The 19,096-nt window shown below is 53.8% G+C and overlaps 5 protein-coding genes across 5 annotated transcripts; 4 read left to right on the top strand and 1 right to left on the bottom strand.

The window, feature by feature from the left end:
* Positions 1–113: 113 nt before the first annotated feature.
* On the top strand, positions 114–3,940 carry J4E85_005327 (uncharacterized protein; the record flags this gene model as incomplete). Its single annotated transcript, XM_051469576.1, has 3 exons — positions 114–1,169; positions 1,215–1,590; positions 1,638–3,940. The coding sequence occupies 3 exons, from the start codon at positions 114–116 to the stop codon at positions 3,938–3,940; spliced, it is 3,735 nt and encodes a 1,244-aa protein (XP_051326407.1).
* Positions 3,941–4,021: 81 nt separating this feature from the next.
* Positions 4,022–4,927, bottom strand: J4E85_005326 (uncharacterized protein; the record flags this gene model as incomplete). The annotated part of the gene is made up of 1 exon (XM_051469575.1): positions 4,022–4,927. The coding sequence occupies one exon, from the start codon at positions 4,925–4,927 to the stop codon at positions 4,022–4,024; it is 906 nt and encodes a 301-aa protein (XP_051326406.1).
* Positions 4,928–5,797: 870 nt separating this feature from the next.
* On the top strand, positions 5,798–7,405 carry J4E85_005325 (uncharacterized protein; the record flags this gene model as incomplete). The annotated part of the gene is made up of 3 exons (XM_051469574.1): positions 5,798–5,987; positions 6,037–6,398; positions 6,446–7,405. The coding sequence occupies 3 exons, from the start codon at positions 5,798–5,800 to the stop codon at positions 7,403–7,405; spliced, it is 1,512 nt and encodes a 503-aa protein (XP_051326405.1).
* A 1,664-nt stretch (positions 7,406–9,069) lies between these two features.
* On the top strand, positions 9,070–13,608 carry J4E85_005324 (uncharacterized protein; the record flags this gene model as incomplete). The annotated part of the gene is made up of 4 exons (XM_051469573.1): positions 9,070–12,122; positions 12,176–13,292; positions 13,351–13,408; positions 13,460–13,608. 4 exons carry the CDS (start codon positions 9,070–9,072, stop codon positions 13,606–13,608), a joined length of 4,377 nt encoding a protein of 1,458 aa, XP_051326404.1.
* Positions 13,609–15,584: 1,976 nt separating this feature from the next.
* On the top strand, positions 15,585–16,211 carry J4E85_005323 (uncharacterized protein; the record flags this gene model as incomplete). Its single annotated transcript, XM_051469572.1, has 1 exon — positions 15,585–16,211. The coding sequence occupies one exon, from the start codon at positions 15,585–15,587 to the stop codon at positions 16,209–16,211; it is 627 nt and encodes a 208-aa protein (XP_051326403.1).
* Between the last annotated feature and the right edge of the window lie 2,885 nt (positions 16,212–19,096).

The raw sequence follows: 19,096 nt of genomic DNA, 5'->3' as shown, positions 1-19,096 counted from the left end.
ATGAATTCACGACTGTACACTACCCCCATCCACTAATTGGCCGGGTCAGCCACTCGCTGCTCATCGAACCACCTTTACCACTACCGACACAACCCAGTCCGCGCTGCTTCATCATGTCCGGTGTCGAGGACGTAGAGGCCCGGCGTAAGGACTACCGACGGCCACACAACGCCCATAACCCGATACCTACGGTCCAGAAATACAGGGAGGAGAAGCAAAGAAGACAAGACGAGTACGGCCATCCAGATGGCAGTAACGAACCGAGCACACGCGACCGGCTAGGGGACGCCGTCAACGTCTTCAGACATGGAAGAGACGTCGAGCTGGACAACGACGGCAATGGGCCATACCCAAACAGGAACAAGAACATTGAGCAAGACGAGCCAATTGCAGACGACCACGCCGGAAAGAACACACCCGAACAGAAGGACCAGAATCTGGCCAAAGACCAAGGCGACGAAGATGGACTCGAGGATACAACGGAGGACGGCTTGACATCGTCAGATCCCAAGCAGGCCCGGAAGGATATGAAGAAGTTCAAAGCCGACGGTGCAGATCGCGAAGTCACAGATCCCATCACCCATCTACCCATCAAGATTCACGACTATACCGACCGAGAGCTGAAGAGTACCGCAAAGAACCCGAGCGCTGCAGGGTCCGATCCACGCACAATGACCGGTAAAGACGCCATCAACAAGAGCGACGAGCATCTCGAAAACGAGGGGCAGGAATCGCAAGACGCGCATACGGGTATGCAAGTTTTGTTTCCACCTCCGTCGTTCGACAGGACACGAGGCGAGATCACAACCGTGTACATGCAGGCTGTGACTGTTGGCGTGGGAGCAGCTGCGGTCAGCTTGATGCTGGTCAACACATTGTTTTGGCCGACGCGTCATGCGACAGGCTGGGAAAGGCAGGCATGGAAGGCTGCTGAACTCAGTGTTATGGCTCTCGTCTCCACAGCCATCATACTCTTCATGCGACAGTGGTCAGAAAACAAGATCAAGAACGTCTGGGATGTCGAGGTTTGGCAGGCGGAGCGACAAAAGGGCCAGAGATTGGCCAAGACCCAAACTGCGGAAAGCACACAATGGCTCAATTCGTTGATGGCTTCAATATGGCCGTTGATCAACCCGGATCTATTTACCAGCATTTCAGACACACTTGAGGTACGTGACCGACAGTAAACCAAGTATAAACACTAACTTTTGTAGGATGTTATGCAAGCCTCTCTTCCGAGTATGGTTCGCATGGTGGCTGTCGAAGATCTTGGCCAAGGTAGTGAGGCCCTCCGCATCCTCGGCGTTCGATGGCTTCCAACAGGCGGAGCTGCCAGATCAGTGGGCTCCGATGGAAACCTAAAGTCCCCGGATGAGGAGAAAGGCGACCGGACTGTCGAAACAAGTGACGACGATGGCGATGGCCAGAATGACGATCCACAGCAAGATGACATGGAAGCAGAAGACGGAGACTTTGTTAACGTTGAACTTGCATTCGCATACAGGCCATCCACGGGCAAGGGTATCAAGTCGCGCGCCAAACACGCCCACATACTGTTGGCGTTCTACATGCCAGGTAACTTCAAGATACGTAAGTCTGACATTCTCATTAAGCGCTCAACTGCTTACGTGTTCTAGCTGTCTGGGTCGACCTCGCGGGTATAGTTGGTGTTATGCGCTTCCGTCTGCAGCTGTGCCCTGATCCTCCGTTCTTCTCGATTTGCACCATGTCCTTCATGGGGCAACCCAAGGTCACTCTCTCGTGTGTGCCGCTTATAAAGAAGGGCCCGAACCTCATGGATGTACCTTTGATCTCCAGCTTCGTGCAGTCATCCATGGATGCAGCCTTGGCTGAGTATGTCGCGCCTAAATCTTTGACTCTAGACCTCAAGGACATGATGATGGGCGACGACTTTAAAAAGGATACCCTTGCACAGGGAGTTATCATGGTGCGCATCAAGTACGCGTTTGACTTCAAACACGGCGATACCAAGATCGGTCCTTTTGGAGGCTCTGCAGATCCCTACGTGAGCGTGGGATGGGCCAAATTCGGAAAGCCGCTGTGGTCAACACGTGTTCTCCAGGATAACATGAATCCGCACTGGGATGAGCACTGCTTCGTCTGCGTCACCTTTGACCAGTTGAACGTCGACGAGAAACTGAGGCTACAGTTATGGGATTCTGACCGTTCAACTGCTGATGACGACCTGGGACGTATCGAAGTCGACCTCAAAGAGTTGATGAAGAGCGACGAGACCAACGGCAAAATGCACGATCGCGAGGACGGTTTCAGAGCTCTCAAACGCGGGGACGAGATGCCGGGAAAGCTGAGCTGGAGCCTGGGTTACTTCTCCAAAACCCGAATAACTGATGACCAACTTGCGATGCAAGATGAGGACCCGGATGTCAAGAACATAGACCAGCTGAAAAAGAAGATGTACAAGGAGGCAGAGAACAAACTTCGAGAGGCAAGTGAAGACCATCGCGATGAAGTGGAACAGCAAAAGTCCGAAGAGTTCAAAGCTCGGCAAGACCAGCTCATTATCGCGTCTCCGCCCTCCGAAGACTACCCTTCGGGTATACTCAGCATCCAGATCCACCAAATCACCGGCTTGGAACTGGAAACGTTGAATAAGCAGAAAGACTCTGCAAACGCGGAGGCAACCGACGAAGAGGAAGAAGGCGACGGCTTACCTTCTTCATACTGTACCATTATCCTCAACCACAAGAAGATCTTCAAGACACGTACCAAGCCAAAGAACTCGAAACCGTTCTTCAACGCTGGCTGCGAGCGCTTTATCCGGGATGTTCGCAACACTGAAGTACATGTTGCCGTTCGGGATGCTCGTGTGCACGAAGACGATGCCTTGCTTGGAATCGTCTACCTGCCTCTAGAAAGGGTCTTTCAAAAGCGCAGTCAGATCAATCACATGTTTCCACTCGCTGGAGGAGTTGGATATGGTCGGGTCAGAATCTCCATGGTCTTTCGAAGCGTGCAAGTCGAACTACCACGAAGCATGCTTGGTTGGGATTACGGGACCGTGGACATCAATCCCCGCATAAAGGCTATTGACGTTCCAGAACATCTGCAGCCTCTTCGACTCAAGGTTCGTACTCCACTGGAACGTGCAAAATTACATTCGCGGGGGCGTAATGGCAAAGTCCACTCAGAGGATGGCTCGACTATCTGGACTACTACCAAGGACAAGTGCATTCGCTTACCTGTGCGGGCCCGCTACTGTGCGCCATTGGTATTCGAATTCCGACAAGACGCCACGTTCCGAGACCACACCCCAGGTTTTGGTATCCTTTGGCTTAAAGATGTCCCCGACAACGAAGAACAGACAGTACGCATCCCTATCTGGAGTGGCGACTTGAAGCGCGCAGAAAACAATGTGCTTGAAACATATGGTGAGAAGGTTGGCGAGATCGAAGTAACATTGACGTTCTGGTCCGGCCTATCAGGATACCACGAAAAGCTTGCAAAGGGCGACAAGCACATCTCCAACGTCATGGAAGTTCTCGAAGTTACCAATGACCATGAGTGGACCGACTGGGATGATTCGGAAGGCTCTGACAAGCCCGGTATCAACGACAACAAAGAGACTGACAATGACAGCTCATCCTCCGACAGCTCGGATTCTGAGGATGACGGTGACGACCCTGAAAAGAAGAAATTTGTCCCAGACTTCCTCCAGGATGGCGGCAAAAGGATCGACTCGAAACTGAGTACAGACGGTACCAGCGGTCCTATCAGCAAGATGAAGGACTACAGGGAGAGTGCACACGCTCTACATCGCAAGCACAGGGGCATGATGCAATGGAAAGGCCCAAGGACTTTGGCATGGATGAAGCATGTCGGTGATCGTGGAAAGAAGAAGGTCGGACACATGTTCCATCATCATGAGAGGGATGGAGCGGGTGTTGAGACAGAGGCTTGAGCGGAGTTATAACATAGCGTGCGCGTCTGGAGTTGAAACATGGGATGTATTACACCGGTAGTGTTCGTTTAAACTGCAAGTCTACGTTGACTTGCTAGCAATCCAATCTTGAATCTCCGCAAAGTCTCTCGCCCATACAGCTCCCCACTCATCAGCCTCTTTGTAGTCGCTCAAATGCAGACATGAGATCCCTAGCCTCGTCAACGATTCTGCGAGTTTCCTCTGTGAACTCCCCATGGGTTCATCTCGGATGCAAATCCCCAGGTCGGCTGCGAGCAAGCATTCGATGTCTGTCCAGCTATCTCCCACGTACACGGTTTGGCCTTTGAATTGGGTGCGCTTCATCTTCTCCAGCTTATCCCCGCTCGACATGATGATACCTGCGTCATCATGGATAGTCGAGATGATTCTACCGGTAGATGACTCTCCAGCCTCAATGTTATCCAGTTCATTCGCCATGATGGAAGAGGTAGGCACATCAACGATATCTGCTGCTCCCAGACAAAACTGGATAAACGTGCGAGACCAGTTAACACTGAGAAGCATGAATCCATCCTTCTTGCGGTCGTGCTGGACATGTCTAAAGAAACTCTCGAACCCAGTTCGCAGTTCTACAGCACGTGAATGCATAGCTTGTTTTGCGCCGGCGGCGATCGCATCTCTTGTCAAGCCAGCGAAAATACCAGAAGAAGATACGCGATCAAGACTGCGTTGTTCCACAGCTCTCATTTGGGCGAGGAGTTGTTTCTCTGCCGAGACTGTGCTGGGTAGTGTGCCATTAGGAGCGAGTTGGGCCAGGGTAGCCATGTAGTCGTCCATGTATGCCTTCGATACACTGTTCCAGTGGTCATGGGTAGGGAAGTTTGGTTTTGTGGCGGCGGATATGTTGACGAGGGCATCTAGTGTATCTTTCTTGGTGATGGTGCCATCCCAGTCGAGGATCCAGTAAATTGGGGAAGACTTGTTGAGTGGTGGTTTGGTAGACATGGTGGTGTATCGTGCGAAGCTGGATGGACTCGTATTTCGTAATGGTTGGAATGTAGCAAACAGGGCTAGTGTGCGACTGACCATATGTGAAGACATACGGCGCAATCTTTGTATTCGCAAGGCTGACTTTTGTGGTGGCTATCGTTGCCGTACAGCAATCTAGGCTTTAGCTATGACGCCAGTCTCGCCTTGGGCAGTCAGTCCCCACTGCTGCACCCAGCACCTGCGACGAGTGCGCGATGCATACATGAGTGAAGTCAGAACCCTTAGGCGGTCGGCGCAGACACGTACGAACTGTCAAGGCTATTGCACTACGAAAGAAACAAAGGCTATCGCAGCCGATGTCGTGATGGTGGTGTCGGAGCTTGCCATGCTGTGATTGCTCGAACAGGCGGGAAAATGGCGCAACGCGTCGAGACACGAAGACGAACAGGTAACTTTTACCGGCAACACGCGCCATGCCTATCATCATCGCCAAACCTCATCACCAAACACAGCCTCTTGCAGTTTGCGCATTCCCACGACTCCCTCGCATGCCAGCTGGCGTGTTCGCAGCAATCCAGCGCGCCATGCCCGTCCCGCCGTCACGAGCCAATGGCAGCGGCGCTATATGCATAACCCGCAGTCAGCCGAGGGCGCTCGTTGGTCGCGTTCCTCTAAAGGCATCTTGAGGCGATAACACCAGTTGCTCTTACGAAGACTGTCTCCTAAGTACAGTTGGAGGCGATCCACGGCACAACCCTCAACCAAGGAACAAAATAAGAAGCCCGCCGCCGCTGCTTCCGTCTCTTGCATCCTCAACTCACGCCCCAGCGCAGCAACCATCCCCTTCCCCACTACCCCACGTTAGCATCACCACCGTCCACCACCATGGCTCCTGGCGCAATTCAGAACGACACGGCGGCGGCAAATGGCAACAGCACCACGCTGAAGCCCACTGCCCGCTCCTTCCACCCCACAGGCACCCCAGATCCCTCCAAGTACCACTCGGCGTCGTCGCAAGATGCCATCAAGACCGAGGCCGACTTCGCTGCGCACAACTACCACCCACTCCCCATTGGTATGCAACCATGGAGTTACGGCTGGAATGCATGACTAACACAGGCTAGTCTTTTCAAGAGCAAGTGGTTGCAGCGTCTGGGACCCCGAGGGCAAGCACTACCTCGACTTCCTCTCCGCCTACAGCGCCGTCAACCAGGGTCACTGCCACCCCGAGCTTGTCAAGGCCCTCACCGAGCAAGCCTCGCGGTTGACTCTGAGCAGTCGCGCTTTCTACAACGATGTGTTCCCGCGCTTTGCAGAGTATGCCACCAAGCTGTTCGGCTTCGACATGATCCTTCCCATGAACACTGGCGCCGAGGCGGTTGAGACAGCCGTCAAGGTCGCGCGCAAATGGGGATACAAAGTCAAGGGTATCCCGCAGAACGAGGCGCTGGTCTTCTCGGTAGAGGAGAACTTCCACGGACGGACAGTATGCATGCCTGCCCCATTCTTCCAAACCAGCTAACATGCTGGTAGTTTGCCGCGATTACCATGTCCACTGACCCCGAATCTCGCGACAACTACGGCCCGTACCTCCCTGGTATTGGAAGCGCGTGCCCCGCCACTGGCAAACCACTCCGTTACAACAATGTCGACGATGTGCGGGAAGCCTTCGAGAAGCATGGAAAGAACCTAGCTGCTTTCCTGGTCGAGCCCATTCAGGGTGAAGCGGGTATCGTGGTGCCAGATGACAGCTACCTGCGGGAAGTGAGGGCACTCTGCGATAAGCACAACGTCCTGCTCATCTGCGACGAGATTCAAACGGGTATTGCGCGGACAGGCAAGATGCTCTGCCATGAGTGGAGTGGCATCAAGCCTGATTTGGTCCTGCTGGGCAAGGCCATCTCAGGTGGCATGTACCCTGTCTCGTGCGTTCTCGGCTCCAAAGAAGTCATGCTTACCATTGAACCTGGTACTCATGGTTCGACGTACGGCGGCAATCCTCTCGGCTCTGCCGTCGCGATCCGGGCTCTTGAGCTCATCGAAGAGGAGAACATGGTTGAGCGCGCTGAGACACTAGGCAACAAGTTCCGAGAAGGCCTCAAGAATATCAACAGCCCCATGATCAAGATCATTCGTGGAAAGGGCCTCTTGAACGCAATTGTCATCGACGAAAGCAAGACAAACGGACACAGCGCGTGGGATCTCTGCATGCTCTGCAAAGAGAAGGGATTACTGGTAGGAAGAGCCCTCAAGATTATGCATGTGAAAGAGGTTGATGGTGCTGACTCTGATGGACAGGCGAAACCCACACACCAAAACATTATTCGCCTTGCGCCGCCGCTTGTTATCACGGAGCAGGAGATTGAATCGGCTCTGTCGATTCTCAAGGAGGCTATGGAAGAGCTGCCAAACCTCAAGGGCGAGAAGGAGAAGGAAGTGCTCACTTCCGCGGTTGGACTGGAGAAGAACGTCCACATAGGAGTGGATAACTAGGAACATTGTCAGTTCCTTGCGATACCCCGTACGACTGACTTGAAGCTACGACTGTTGTAGACTTGTAAATAGGTCATCCTTCGCTGCCCCGCCATCGTATGTATGGCTATGAGGAGGAGGCCCGGCGTTCAGAAGGTTCTGAAGCATCCGGCGCACCGCACCTCTCAATAACAATGGCACAATCTTGCCGTTCATCGGTCGCTTTTTCGCTTTTGAATTGGCTACGTATCTCCCAATGTGACCATCGTGACTGTTGATTGTACAACCCCTCTTCAACAGTATCGACCCTCGTGTTCGTGGTTAGTGCTGATTGCGGCGTGCGACGCCTTGCTGTCGAGTGAGGCACAAGAATAACCTTCCCCAGGGTGTGGCAGTGAGACTTCGATTGTATGCGCGAGGCATGACGCTTGCAACGAAGAACTGTTGCGATATTGCTGGCGCTTTGCTCGATGTAAAGCGATGTTCCTCCCTAGTCTGTCCCAAGATTGATACGCGACGTGATCGATAGCCATGATACAGCTTACATATTTGTGTGCTTACACATGTTCGGACCTTAATAACTCCCGACGTTGCTTACGGGCCGTTTCCAGCAAGAGGAGGTTTCCACATCGGACGCGACACTTCGGGCTTCATGACTACGTCGGAGATGTCTGGCCAATGGACGCACACGTGCGTAGCCCGAAGTGCACGTAATCCGATATGCATGCTCAGTGCAGTCAGACATCGTGCGCTGCATGCACTCTGACAGTCGCAAGATAGGTCTCATCTAGATGCGTTGTGGGTTACACACATCATATTGCTATATGGCGGATGCATGCTGCCAATCTGGAAGTCGCTTAGTTGTCGATCCGGTAGGTGGGCATCCGACGAGATGGGTAGTCAACAACAACGGGCCAACCTTTACACATGCCCGAATGCCGCTTCTCAACCAATACCGTAGTTACGGCCGCAGTGCGCCCAGCTGAAGGGAAACTTTGTCTGTGCAAACAGGTGACGGGCGCGACTAATCCACAGGTCGGCATGTCGGGTCTGGGCCAAAGCTTTTTGCCATCGTTTCATGCAGCGATGGCCCCACTGTTGCCCGATCATGGCTGCGTGTCCACACGCTCTTTACGACATCGAATCCGCGGAAGTTAATTTCTAAGCAGCTGTCAAGGAACTGTCAAAGCCGAGACACGGTTGTTGCGCGTGGATGATGGACGCCTGTTGCTGATGGCGCACTCGCGTCGCCAACATGCAGCATCGTGGAGCAGCTGAAGAGTAACATCAAGCCTTTCGGGTCATCGGGGCGAATTATGTACCGAGGGACTCGAACATTCCTGATGCTAACAGCCCCCGGATTATACATGCATCGGTTCGCGGAAGCCGTTCATTGGCGAAATTTTATCTCCGGTAAAGACCACGCGCTAAATGTTGAGCGGGTGCATGCACTGATTTCATGACTGCTCCGAGGCCATATAGACTAGTCGTTGCCTGCCACTCGCAAACATGTCGCCGCGTGAGTCCTGGCGTTAGTCGTTCTTTTCACCAACATCTAATATCCTCCCCAGCCCTGCGACTTCACGGTGACGTTCGACATCGGCTGCCAAACTTTGTTTCGGCCCTACACAACGATCACCGCGACCCTTCTTCGGCGTTCGGCATCCAGCCGCTGAACCACCGCCATGGCGAAGTCGCCATCAACGTCATCGTTGGATGAGAACGAGAAAGAGAAGGACTTTGGACTCGTGGATCCGCAGGCCGCAGCAGAGAATCCGACGGAGTACGAGCCAATACGTACCGAGCCAACGGAGAAGGATGTGGAAAAAACTGGAGATGGACACAGTGCAAGAGGCAGACTAGCGCGATTGCAGTCCAGTACAAGCGCATACTCGGAAGCCAGCGACAGTGAATCTAATGCGACAAGATCGATACGAAAGAGGAAGCCATTCTACAAACGCCTGAATTTCTTGAAGAATAATCCACCGCCAATCCCAAAGGAGCGCGATGTGTGCCCCGAATACACAGCAAGCTTCTTCAGCCGACTCTCATGGCAATGGATGCAACCCTTGATGAGAGTGGGCTACAAGCGGCCGTTGGAGAAGAACGACATCTGGAAGGTCAATCCTGACAGGAGTGCAGAGGTTTTGGCAACAAGGCTGGAAGAGGCTTTCAAGAGGCGGAGAGCAGAAGGCAAGGAGAGACCCCTGCTGGGTGCCATGTTCGACACATTCAAGTGGGAGTTCATCATCGGAGGCACATGTCAGCTGTCAGCATCCGTCATTCAAGCGGTCGCACCGTTCGTCTTACGTTATCTCATCAAATTTGCTGCTCGCGCTTACCTTGCGCAACGAACTGGAGCCCCGGCGCCAGACATTGGCGAGGGTATCGGCCTGGTCATTGGAATCACCGCGATGCAGTTCTTGCAGAGTTTGGCCACTAACCACTTCATGTACCGCGGTATGATGATTGGTGGAGAGGCCAGGGGTGTCCTGATTGCTCTCATCTTCAACAAGGCAATGAAGCTATCAGGGAGAGCCAAAGCAGGTGGCGAGGCTGTCCTCGAAGCACCACCACCCGATATCAAGCCAGGAAGCGAAGCTCAAGTAAAATGGTACAAGAAGATGCTGAAGAAGAAAGAGAAGAAACAATCACCAAAGACTGCGGCAGGTGTGGCAGGCGACGGTGAGGGCTGGGGCAATGGACGAATCGTCAACCTGATGTCTACGGATACCTATCGTATCGACCAAGCCAGTGGTTTCTTCCATATGATCTGGACTGCTCCCGTTGGTATTCTGATTACAACTGCGCTGCTTCTTGTCAACTTGACATACAGCGCTCTTCCCGGTCTTGGTCTCATTCTCATTGCTATGCCCCTACTCGGTCGCGCGGTCAAGACGTTGTTCCGCCGCAGAGTTGCCATCAACAAAATTACCGACCAACGTGTGAGCTTGACCCAGGAGATTCTGCAAGGTGTTCGCTTCGTCAAATACTTCGGCTGGGAGACCAGTTTCTTGGAGCGCATCCAGGCGATCAGAAAGAAGGAGATTCACGGTATCCAGATTTTGCTCACGATTCGAAACGCCGTTCTCTCCGTCGGAATGTCCATGCCCGTTTTCGCTTCGATGATTTCGTTCATCACCTATTCCCAGGTCAACAGCAATCTCGATCCCGCGCCGATTTTCTCCTCACTCGCTTTGTTCAACTCCATGCGTATCCCGCTCAACTTCTTGCCGCTCGTTATCGGTCAGGTCATCGACGCGAACGCTTCCGTCAAACGTATCCAAGAGTTCTTGCTAGCTGAAGAGGCTGAAGAGAGCGGGAAGTGGGATTATGACGCCAAGGATGCGGTCACACTGAAGGGCGCAAACTTCACCTGGGAGCGTCACCCCACTCAGGACGCAGAAGACGGTGCCGCTGGGCCGCCAGGAAAGAAGCCGGAAACCAGAAAAGAGAAGAGGGAGAGCAAGGCCAACGCTAAGCTCGCAGCGAAGGGTGGAGAGAGACCACTTTCCGACGCGACGGCTGTGGAAGAGGAGAAGCCCTTCGAGATCAAGGGACTGGACCTTAACATTGGACGGAACGAGCTTGTGGCTATCATCGGAGGTGTTGGGTCTGGAAAGAGTTCGCTGCTTGCGGCTCTCGCAGGAGACATGCGCAAGACTAGTGGTGAAGTTGTCTTTGGTGCTTCGCGTGCTTTCTGCCCGCAATACGCCTGGATCCAGAACGCTACGGTACGAGAAAACATCATCTTCGGCAAAGAGTTCAACAAGAAATGGTATGACCAAGTTGTGGATGCCTGCGCCCTCCGTCCTGACCTGGACATGTTACCGCACAACGACGCGACCGAGATTGGAGAGCGCGGTATCACCGTTTCTGGTGGTCAGAAGCAGCGCATGAACATTGCTCGAGCCATCTACTTCAATGCGGATATCATCCTCATGGACGACCCTTTGAGCGCTGTCGACGCCCATGTTGGTCGCCACATTATGGACAACGCCATCTGCGGTCTGCTCAAAGACAAGTGCCGCATTCTAGCTACCCATCAGCTCCACGTCCTCAGCCGCTGCGACAGGATTATCTGGGTGGACCAAGGAGAAGTCAAAGCCGTCGACACGTTTGACAACCTCATGGCCCAGAACGCCGACTTCGTGCAAGTCATGAGCTCAACCGCCAAGGAAGAGGAGAAGGAAGAGCAAGACGAAGTCAACGAGGACGAAGTCGAAGCAGAAGTCAAGAGCACAAAGAAGCAACGGAAGCAGAAGAAGCAGGCAGCCCTCATGCAGACGGAAGAACGCGCAACCAAGAGCGTCAGCTGGGAAGTCTGGATCGAATACATCAAAGCCGGAGGCGGAATCTGGGTCGGCCCCCTCGTCTTCATCCTCCTTGTCCTCTCTCAAGGCGCCAACATCGTCACCTCTCTCTGGCTGTCCTACTGGACCTCCGACAAATTCGGCTACTCCGAGGGCGCATACATTGGTGCATACGCAGCCTTTGGCTTCAGCCAAGCCCTCTTCATGTTCTTCTTCTCCTTCTCGGTCTCCATCTTCGGTACCCGAGCTGGTAAAGTCATGCTGCACCGCGCTATTACCCGTGTGCTGCGCGCGCCCATGTCCTTCTTCGATACTACGCCGCTGGGACGCATTACGAATCGTTTTAGCAAGGATATCGATGTCATGGATAACACCATTACGGATGCGATGCGCATGTACTTTTTGACGCTTGCTATGATCATTTCGTAAGTTACTCGGGACGTGTTGTTCAAGCGTTTGAGCTAACGTGTATAAACAGTGTTTTCATCCTCATCATCTCGTATTACTACTATTACGCCATCGCGTTGGGTCCGCTGTTCATCATGTTCATGTTCTCGGCGGCGTTCTACCGGTCTTCTGCACGCGAGGTCAAACGTCACGAAGCTGTTCTTCGTAGCACGGTGTTCTCGCGCTTCGGCGAGGCTGTCATGGGTACCCCGACTATTCGCGCCTACGGTCTCCAAAATCAGTTTTCGAAGTCTGTTCGTGATGCTGTCGACGATATGAACAGTGCCTACTACCTCACCTTTGCCAATCAACGCTGGCTGAGTGTCCGTCTGGACATTGTCGGCATTCTACTCGTCTTCACAACGGGTATCCTCGTCGTTACCAGCCGTTTCTCCGTCGATCCTAGCATTGCTGGTCTGGTCCTTTCGTACATTCTCACTATTGTGCAGATGATTCAGTTTACGGTTCGTCAACTTGCTGAGGTCGAAAACAACATGAACTCCACGGAGCGCATCCACCACTACGGAAGCCAACTCGAAGAAGAAGCGCCTCTGCATATGGGCGAGGTACGACCAACCTGGCCTGAGCATGGCGAGATCGTCTTCGACAATGTGGAGATGCGGTACCGCGATGGGCTACCTTTGGTGCTCAAGGGATTGAGCATGCATGTCCGTGCTGGTGAGCGCATTGGTGTTGTTGGTCGCACTGGAGCGGGTAAATCGTCCATCATGTCGGCGTTGTTCCGACTGCAAGAGCTGTCAGGTGGCTCGATTGTCATTGATGGTGTAGACATTGGCAAGATTGGTCTTCACGATCTACGCTCCAAGCTGGCCATTATCCCGCAGGACCCCACGCTCTTCAAGGGAACGATTCGGTCCAATTTGGATCCTTTCCACGAACATTCCGACCTGGAGCTCTGGTCTGCCCTCCGACAAGCTGATCTTGTTTCAAATGACCAGACTATGGAAGATCACTCTGCACGCATACATCTCGACAGTGTGGTTGAGGAAGAGGGTCTCAATTTCTCTCTGGGCCAGAGGCAGTTGATGGCTTTGGCTCGCGCGCTCGTCCGTGGATCTCAGATTATCGTCTGTGACGAAGCTACCAGCTCGGTCGACTTTGAGACAGATGCGAAGATCCAACAAACGGTAAGCTTTGCGTCATCAAGCAGTGTTGTTGAATACATGAGCTAATATTTACCAACAGATCGTGGATGGTTTCAAGGGCAAGACGCTTCTGTGCATCGCCCATCGACTAAAGACCAGTAAGTGCATCGCTGCCTGCCGCGCGCCGACTTTGTACTGACATCCGGCAGTTATCAACTACGATAGGATTTGCGTCATGGACGCCGGGCTGATTGCAGAGCTCGACTCGCCGCTAAATCTGTACGACCAAGGCGGAATCTTCAAGGGCATGTGCGACAGATCCGGTATCAAGAGAGAAGAAATCGCTGGCGCAAACTAGAAGCTTGGGAACAGGAGTTTTGATTGGGCGCGGGCGGGTACACGGCCCAGAACGTAGGCTAGTGATGCGGCTGCTCTTGCTAAGGAAGCAAGCAAACGCGCAGACTGATGGTTGCGCATGGCATGGCATGGCGTTGGCGCGGCATTTCTGATCGGGCAGCATTAGAGACGGGTGCGATAAGCAAAAAGTAGTAATGCACAGGGCTGGCTGCTTTTCAGCTCAATACAAATAACCTTGTACACAAGGTGTTGGAGGCTTGCTCAAAAACTATCGGAGAGTCTATCGACGAGTCTATACAAACGCCAGGCTGGGTCCAGATGGCCATTACAAGCGCGGACGGTGGGCGACCATGTGACACGACTGGGCCGGTCTGGGGCGTTGGTACTATGGCGCGCATCGCGCATTTGACAGCATCATAGTTCCATAGGTCCCTAGGAACAGGAGCTGTGTAGGACAGGCGATGCTTGCCCGCAGTTTGCATTAGCGCGGTGTTGGCTGGGGCGGAACGCACGTGCGCGGGCTTCAGAACCCTTTTTTGCGGTACGCATCATTCGTGCGTTATCTAATCTCAGCCTGCCTCCCGTCTCCAGATCGTATGTTCGTCGCGTCGGCGTATAGGCGTATCTGCTTTCGTATGTGTTCCGGAGGAGTGCATAGATTTCGCCTCTGTGTTTGCTGCGCCGCTCGGGTGGATGCTATAGCGGTTTCACACGCCGCTAGTTTATCAGGATAACAGTGGGCATTCGGGACGCCTACAGAGTAACAGCGCTGCTATATCGACGATTTGCGCGCTCGATCGAGAGGCACAGTCGCGACGTTTGCCTCTGCGGTAGGCCATGCGTTTCAATAGAACGGGCTCAACGACGCGCAAGGCCGGGGTTGCTCAAGCGCGGGCACAAAACAAGAAAAAAAAGTTCGCCTTCTCCAATGCTTCGCTGTTGAAGGTGGCACCGAGAACAGCAAGTCGCGCGTTGGTGCATGACAGACAAGCTGCGACCAAGGCTCTCGGCCAGGTGCTCCGCGTGCATCTGGCGGCTCAAAGATTGGATGCAGCGTATGTTTTATGCGCGCTTTAGCCCGAGGGGGCTTAGCGCATCAACAGCCAAGATGAGCCAAACTCCAGTCGCGCCGCACGGCTCTAGACCTGCGAGGCTGCTAACCCGTTGCGAGGTAACTCGACGACCTGCCAGGCACGCGGCAATCAATCTAGCGGGCCTTCAGCGGCGTCAAGGGGGCGTGTATGTACAGCGTATCTACGTGGTGGGGGTATGGAAGAGGATGGGGACAGACGCTGGAGTGATGATGTGGAAGAGCAAGGCATGGCGCTGTAACAATGATGATGGACGTGAGCTGCTGGAAGCGAATGGGCGAGTGAACGCGATGAAGATCAGGGACGTCTTACAGCTACGCTCGACTCAGAGCGACGAGCCGGTGGGCAGTTGCAGGGACATGGCTGCGAACGGCCTAGCGGGCCCGACGATTGACCCTAGCTCCGAACTCTCAGCTTTCACACAGACCGTGTCCACCAGGCGGCATGGGCCTGGCGTGCCTTCACAACTCTTCATATCTCTGCTCCTCCCACCGCGACGCTGCTTAGCTTTTCTGTCTGCCTGCCGTATCCCGAGCGAACGCACCGACGCACGCTGGTCGACCTCCCCTGGTGCACTGTCCGCTCCTTCCTCGTCGACGGCGATCCCCCCTTCCCGTTGCAGCCATATCTCCCACGATACCAGATACCACACGGCAAGCGATAACGACGCCTTCACCCTCACCCACCGCTGCCCTCTCCCCCATGCTGCGCCTGTCGTGAAGCGAACCCCCCGCTGCCCATTGTCGCACCACCGCCCGGCCCGGCCACTGCAGCTGCTGTCGCCCGCCTGCCGCTGAAAGGGTCCTCCTGACGAGCCCACGCTTCACGTCTTAGACACCAAACGCCCCAGCACTGCCAGCGTGAAACCCTCCTTGCCTACGTCACAATGGCAGCAAACGAGAAGCACGAGCCCGTCACCTTCGGCGCCACGGTCCAGCGCTCCCCCAGCCCATTAAGCAGCCTTCCTCCGCCTTCGCAGCCGCTACGCTCGCCGCCCTCGCACGACTCAAATATGTCGTCTGCCACCGCCGACGCTGACCTCGCCAAGAAGGAGTGGGCGGCCGACCCCTCCAACCCATACTCGGCCTTTTACAAGCACCCGGAGGCCCTCCGCGAGACGCGTCACTCCCTCAACGACACGGCCCTCCAGAGCAAGACACACCTCGGCGTCGCCGTCCACGAACACGACCTCGAGGGCGGCGTGCCCCTCTCCGTCGCCTCCACACAGCAGCCCTCCAAGCACTCGGTCGATGGCCGCGTCAAGGAGTGCACCATGTGGCCCACGAGGCAGGCTGTGCTGGACAAGCGGAAGTCGTACAAGCGCAAGCGCGGCTGTGCCTTCTTCCGGAACATGACCAGCAAACAGAGACTGTGGGCTAAGATCGTCATCGCTCTCCTCGTCGTCGCTGCTGCCGTTGGCCTCGGTGTCGGCATCTCAAGGGCTGTCGGCGGCGGTGTCTGGGCTGGCGACGGCCGCTCCAAGGAGATCCCAAATGGCCACACCACATCTTGAGATGTAGCAGCGCTGCAGAAATGCACCCGTACGTCACTCTTACCAACTCCCATTCCATCCCACATTAATACTAACATCCCATCAGAAGCACACCACGTCTCTTCGACCCATACTCACGACTTCGGCATACTTCGCTTCGAAACATCCTTTCTCGATATCCCTTTTCATCTGTTATATTGTTTTCCCTTTTGTCGGGAATGTGCAAACCACTCTGCCACCTTTTCTGTGTTGCACGGCATCGAGTCTTTTCTACATTACTCGAGGGGGTGTTTTGGCGTACACATGGGGCTCTCTCCTACTGGGTTGCATTCTCTATATGCATTGGAGCGCCGGAGTATAAACGGGCGTTAGACATGTTAGTGGCGTACACCTGGCTGGGTATGCAATATGAGAAGAGAATCGAGCCAGCCTCTGTTGTGAGGCTGCTTTTACACGTTACACCCTTCTCGACCCACGCATCTGTGATTGAGCATTGTTATTGTTGCGACGACATGCTGACATTACTGAAACTTTCACAAACTTAGGCGGGGTTTGCTCCGGTAGTCACAGGGATGCATGCAAGCATATCCCTTGGTGCTACAAGTCCACGGATCGACCGGGAGTTTTGGTCTTACACGCTTCAGAGAACAAACGTTGAAAGACTGATCAAACCTGGCATCTGGATTGCGAGGCTATTTTAGGAAGGGCAAAGGGTCCCCGCAGCCCAGCTCACCGAGATGCAAAACCAGGTCAACGGTTGGCCTCGTACATCACCGTACACTCCTAGTTCCCATTAACACGCGTATCAACCGGGGGTATTCGGGCAGATTATTCGGATCTAGTCCCGCTATGTTTACCATACACGCGGGAAACGTTTTCATCAGACGTACATGTGTAGTCTGGTGCGCGTTGGCTATGCAGCTTGTCATTTGCTACAAAGAAAGAGGCGGTTATTTCAAGTGCTCATCGGACAAGAGTAGATGGAATGATTTTTTATTACGATGTTCAAAAAAGAACGAGAATTGAACATGACCAGTGATTGATTACATCCAAAACGATACCATGTTCGTCTCCGTCATCACACTACTACACCTCATCTCTCAAGCATCTTACATGTACTTCGCGCCTCTCCTCCCCAGCCTCCGTCCCTGCAACGCCTTCGCCGCATTATCATTTGGTTGCGCGTCCCCAAACCCACATCCTCCATCTCTTTCCTGCGCCACGACTGGACCGGCACATGTCCCGCTCTTGAACCCACAGCAAGCCGACGCACAATCAGCATCGGATGTGCACGCTCCAGTGATAAACTGCGTGCCTGCTGCCGCCGGGGCCGCAGCTCCAGTGTTACTCTCCGCAGGAGGGGCGGCAGGAGCAGGAGCAGCAGCGTCTGGTTGCGCATCCGCACTGGCATTTCCACCTGCGCCGTTCAGAGCATTGTTGTTTGGCTGTGCGTCGCCGAAGCCGCAGCCTTCACCTCGTTCGTTGGCTACGAAGGGTGCGGCGCATTTCCCGGATGTGAAGCCGCAGCACGCGGAGGCGCACTCGGCGTCTGATGCACATTCGCCAGTGATGAATTGGGTGCCTTGGGCTGCTGCATATAGGGAGACTGTTGGGGAGGTTAGTATGGGAGGAGGTTGATTTTGAGGGATGAACCCACGGTTTAGAAGAGCGAGGAGCTTGAAGATGGGCGCCATGTTGGTTGATATTGGTGTTGATGTTCTGATGGATGGGGTGTTTTATTAGATTGATGTATCAGAATCTTCGCCGGGAAGTATGATTATGTATTGTTTGTGAGATAGAGATGCCAATTGCCTCAGTATCGATGATGATAGTCAGTATCTGGGAGACGCTCCATATATATGTCCACCTCAACACCGCAAAAGCTGATCCTACCCTTCACATGAGCAAGTACGGGCGCCAACTCGAAACTCGCAGATGTCACTGCCCCCTCACCAATGCCCCAACAGGCAATCACGTCCGTATGGCGACGAGGCAGCATAGCATTCCTTACGCCTCGCGTAAAAGCCATGTTACCAACACGCACGTTTCGCATCTACTTTTAGCCTACAAATGGCGCGGTGCAGACGATCACCACGCACGTAGTTTGGAAACGCAAAACACAGCGAACATTATGCGTTCTCCCGTTCCGTGATACATGTGGAGAAAAGGTGTAAGGAGAAGGAGGAAAGCGTCGTAAGCGAACCTATTAGCGCACTTCAGCCTCACCCCACCCCACTGCTCAGCCACTACGCAATGTTCTTGCCTCGAAATGCCTTAACACATCTCAGGTTTCCGGTCCGTTAGAAGATGGCGGTGTCGGCCAATGGGGTTTTTGGGGTATGCCAAGATGGGTAATGGTTGGCATGAATGCTGCGGAGGGGATCAGACTGAGCATGTGTCGCATTGTGTGGCCTGGCGCTTGGAATGTCGGGGTTCCGTGGATATCCCTACGCTTAAGGCTGGGTGTATTACTGAGCATAGTGTATTTGGCAATGAGGTATCTGTCGCCTTTCTGATATCTTGACTGCAATTGGAGTCTTTAAGAGATGTACAAATCGCGGGATGTGCTGGCTGGACCAGGTTGTATTCCAGCTGGTGTAGTGATATGCCAAGGCTTAGCAATTGTTCAAGAACTGCTTTCTGTCAAGTTTGCGCTTGTCTTGTTCGTATTACCTTTTGCTCGTTGGTACTTATCGCGTGCTGTAAGCTGAAGAGATAGCTATGCAGCGTCGCAGAGCCTTCACTATAGCCCTTCGTACTCTCGTACGTGTAAGCTGTGTCCTCGCTGGGCTAGTCTCCGACGATGAGTTCGAAAGGCGTCAGGAACAGTGGCGTACACATGATAACGCAGATTGTACCATCCTGTGTACGTTTAGCGACAAGATGGCAACGTACTTGAAAAGGAC

The sequence above is a fragment of the Alternaria conjuncta genome, assembly GCF_024043145.1.
Source record: "Alternaria conjuncta strain BMP 0040 chromosome Unknown scaffold_7, whole genome shotgun sequence".
Lineage (NCBI taxonomy): Eukaryota > Fungi > Ascomycota > Dothideomycetes > Pleosporales > Pleosporaceae > Alternaria > Alternaria conjuncta.
Note: the sequence above shows the minus strand (reverse complement) of the source record. Positions and strands in the feature narration are given on the sequence as shown.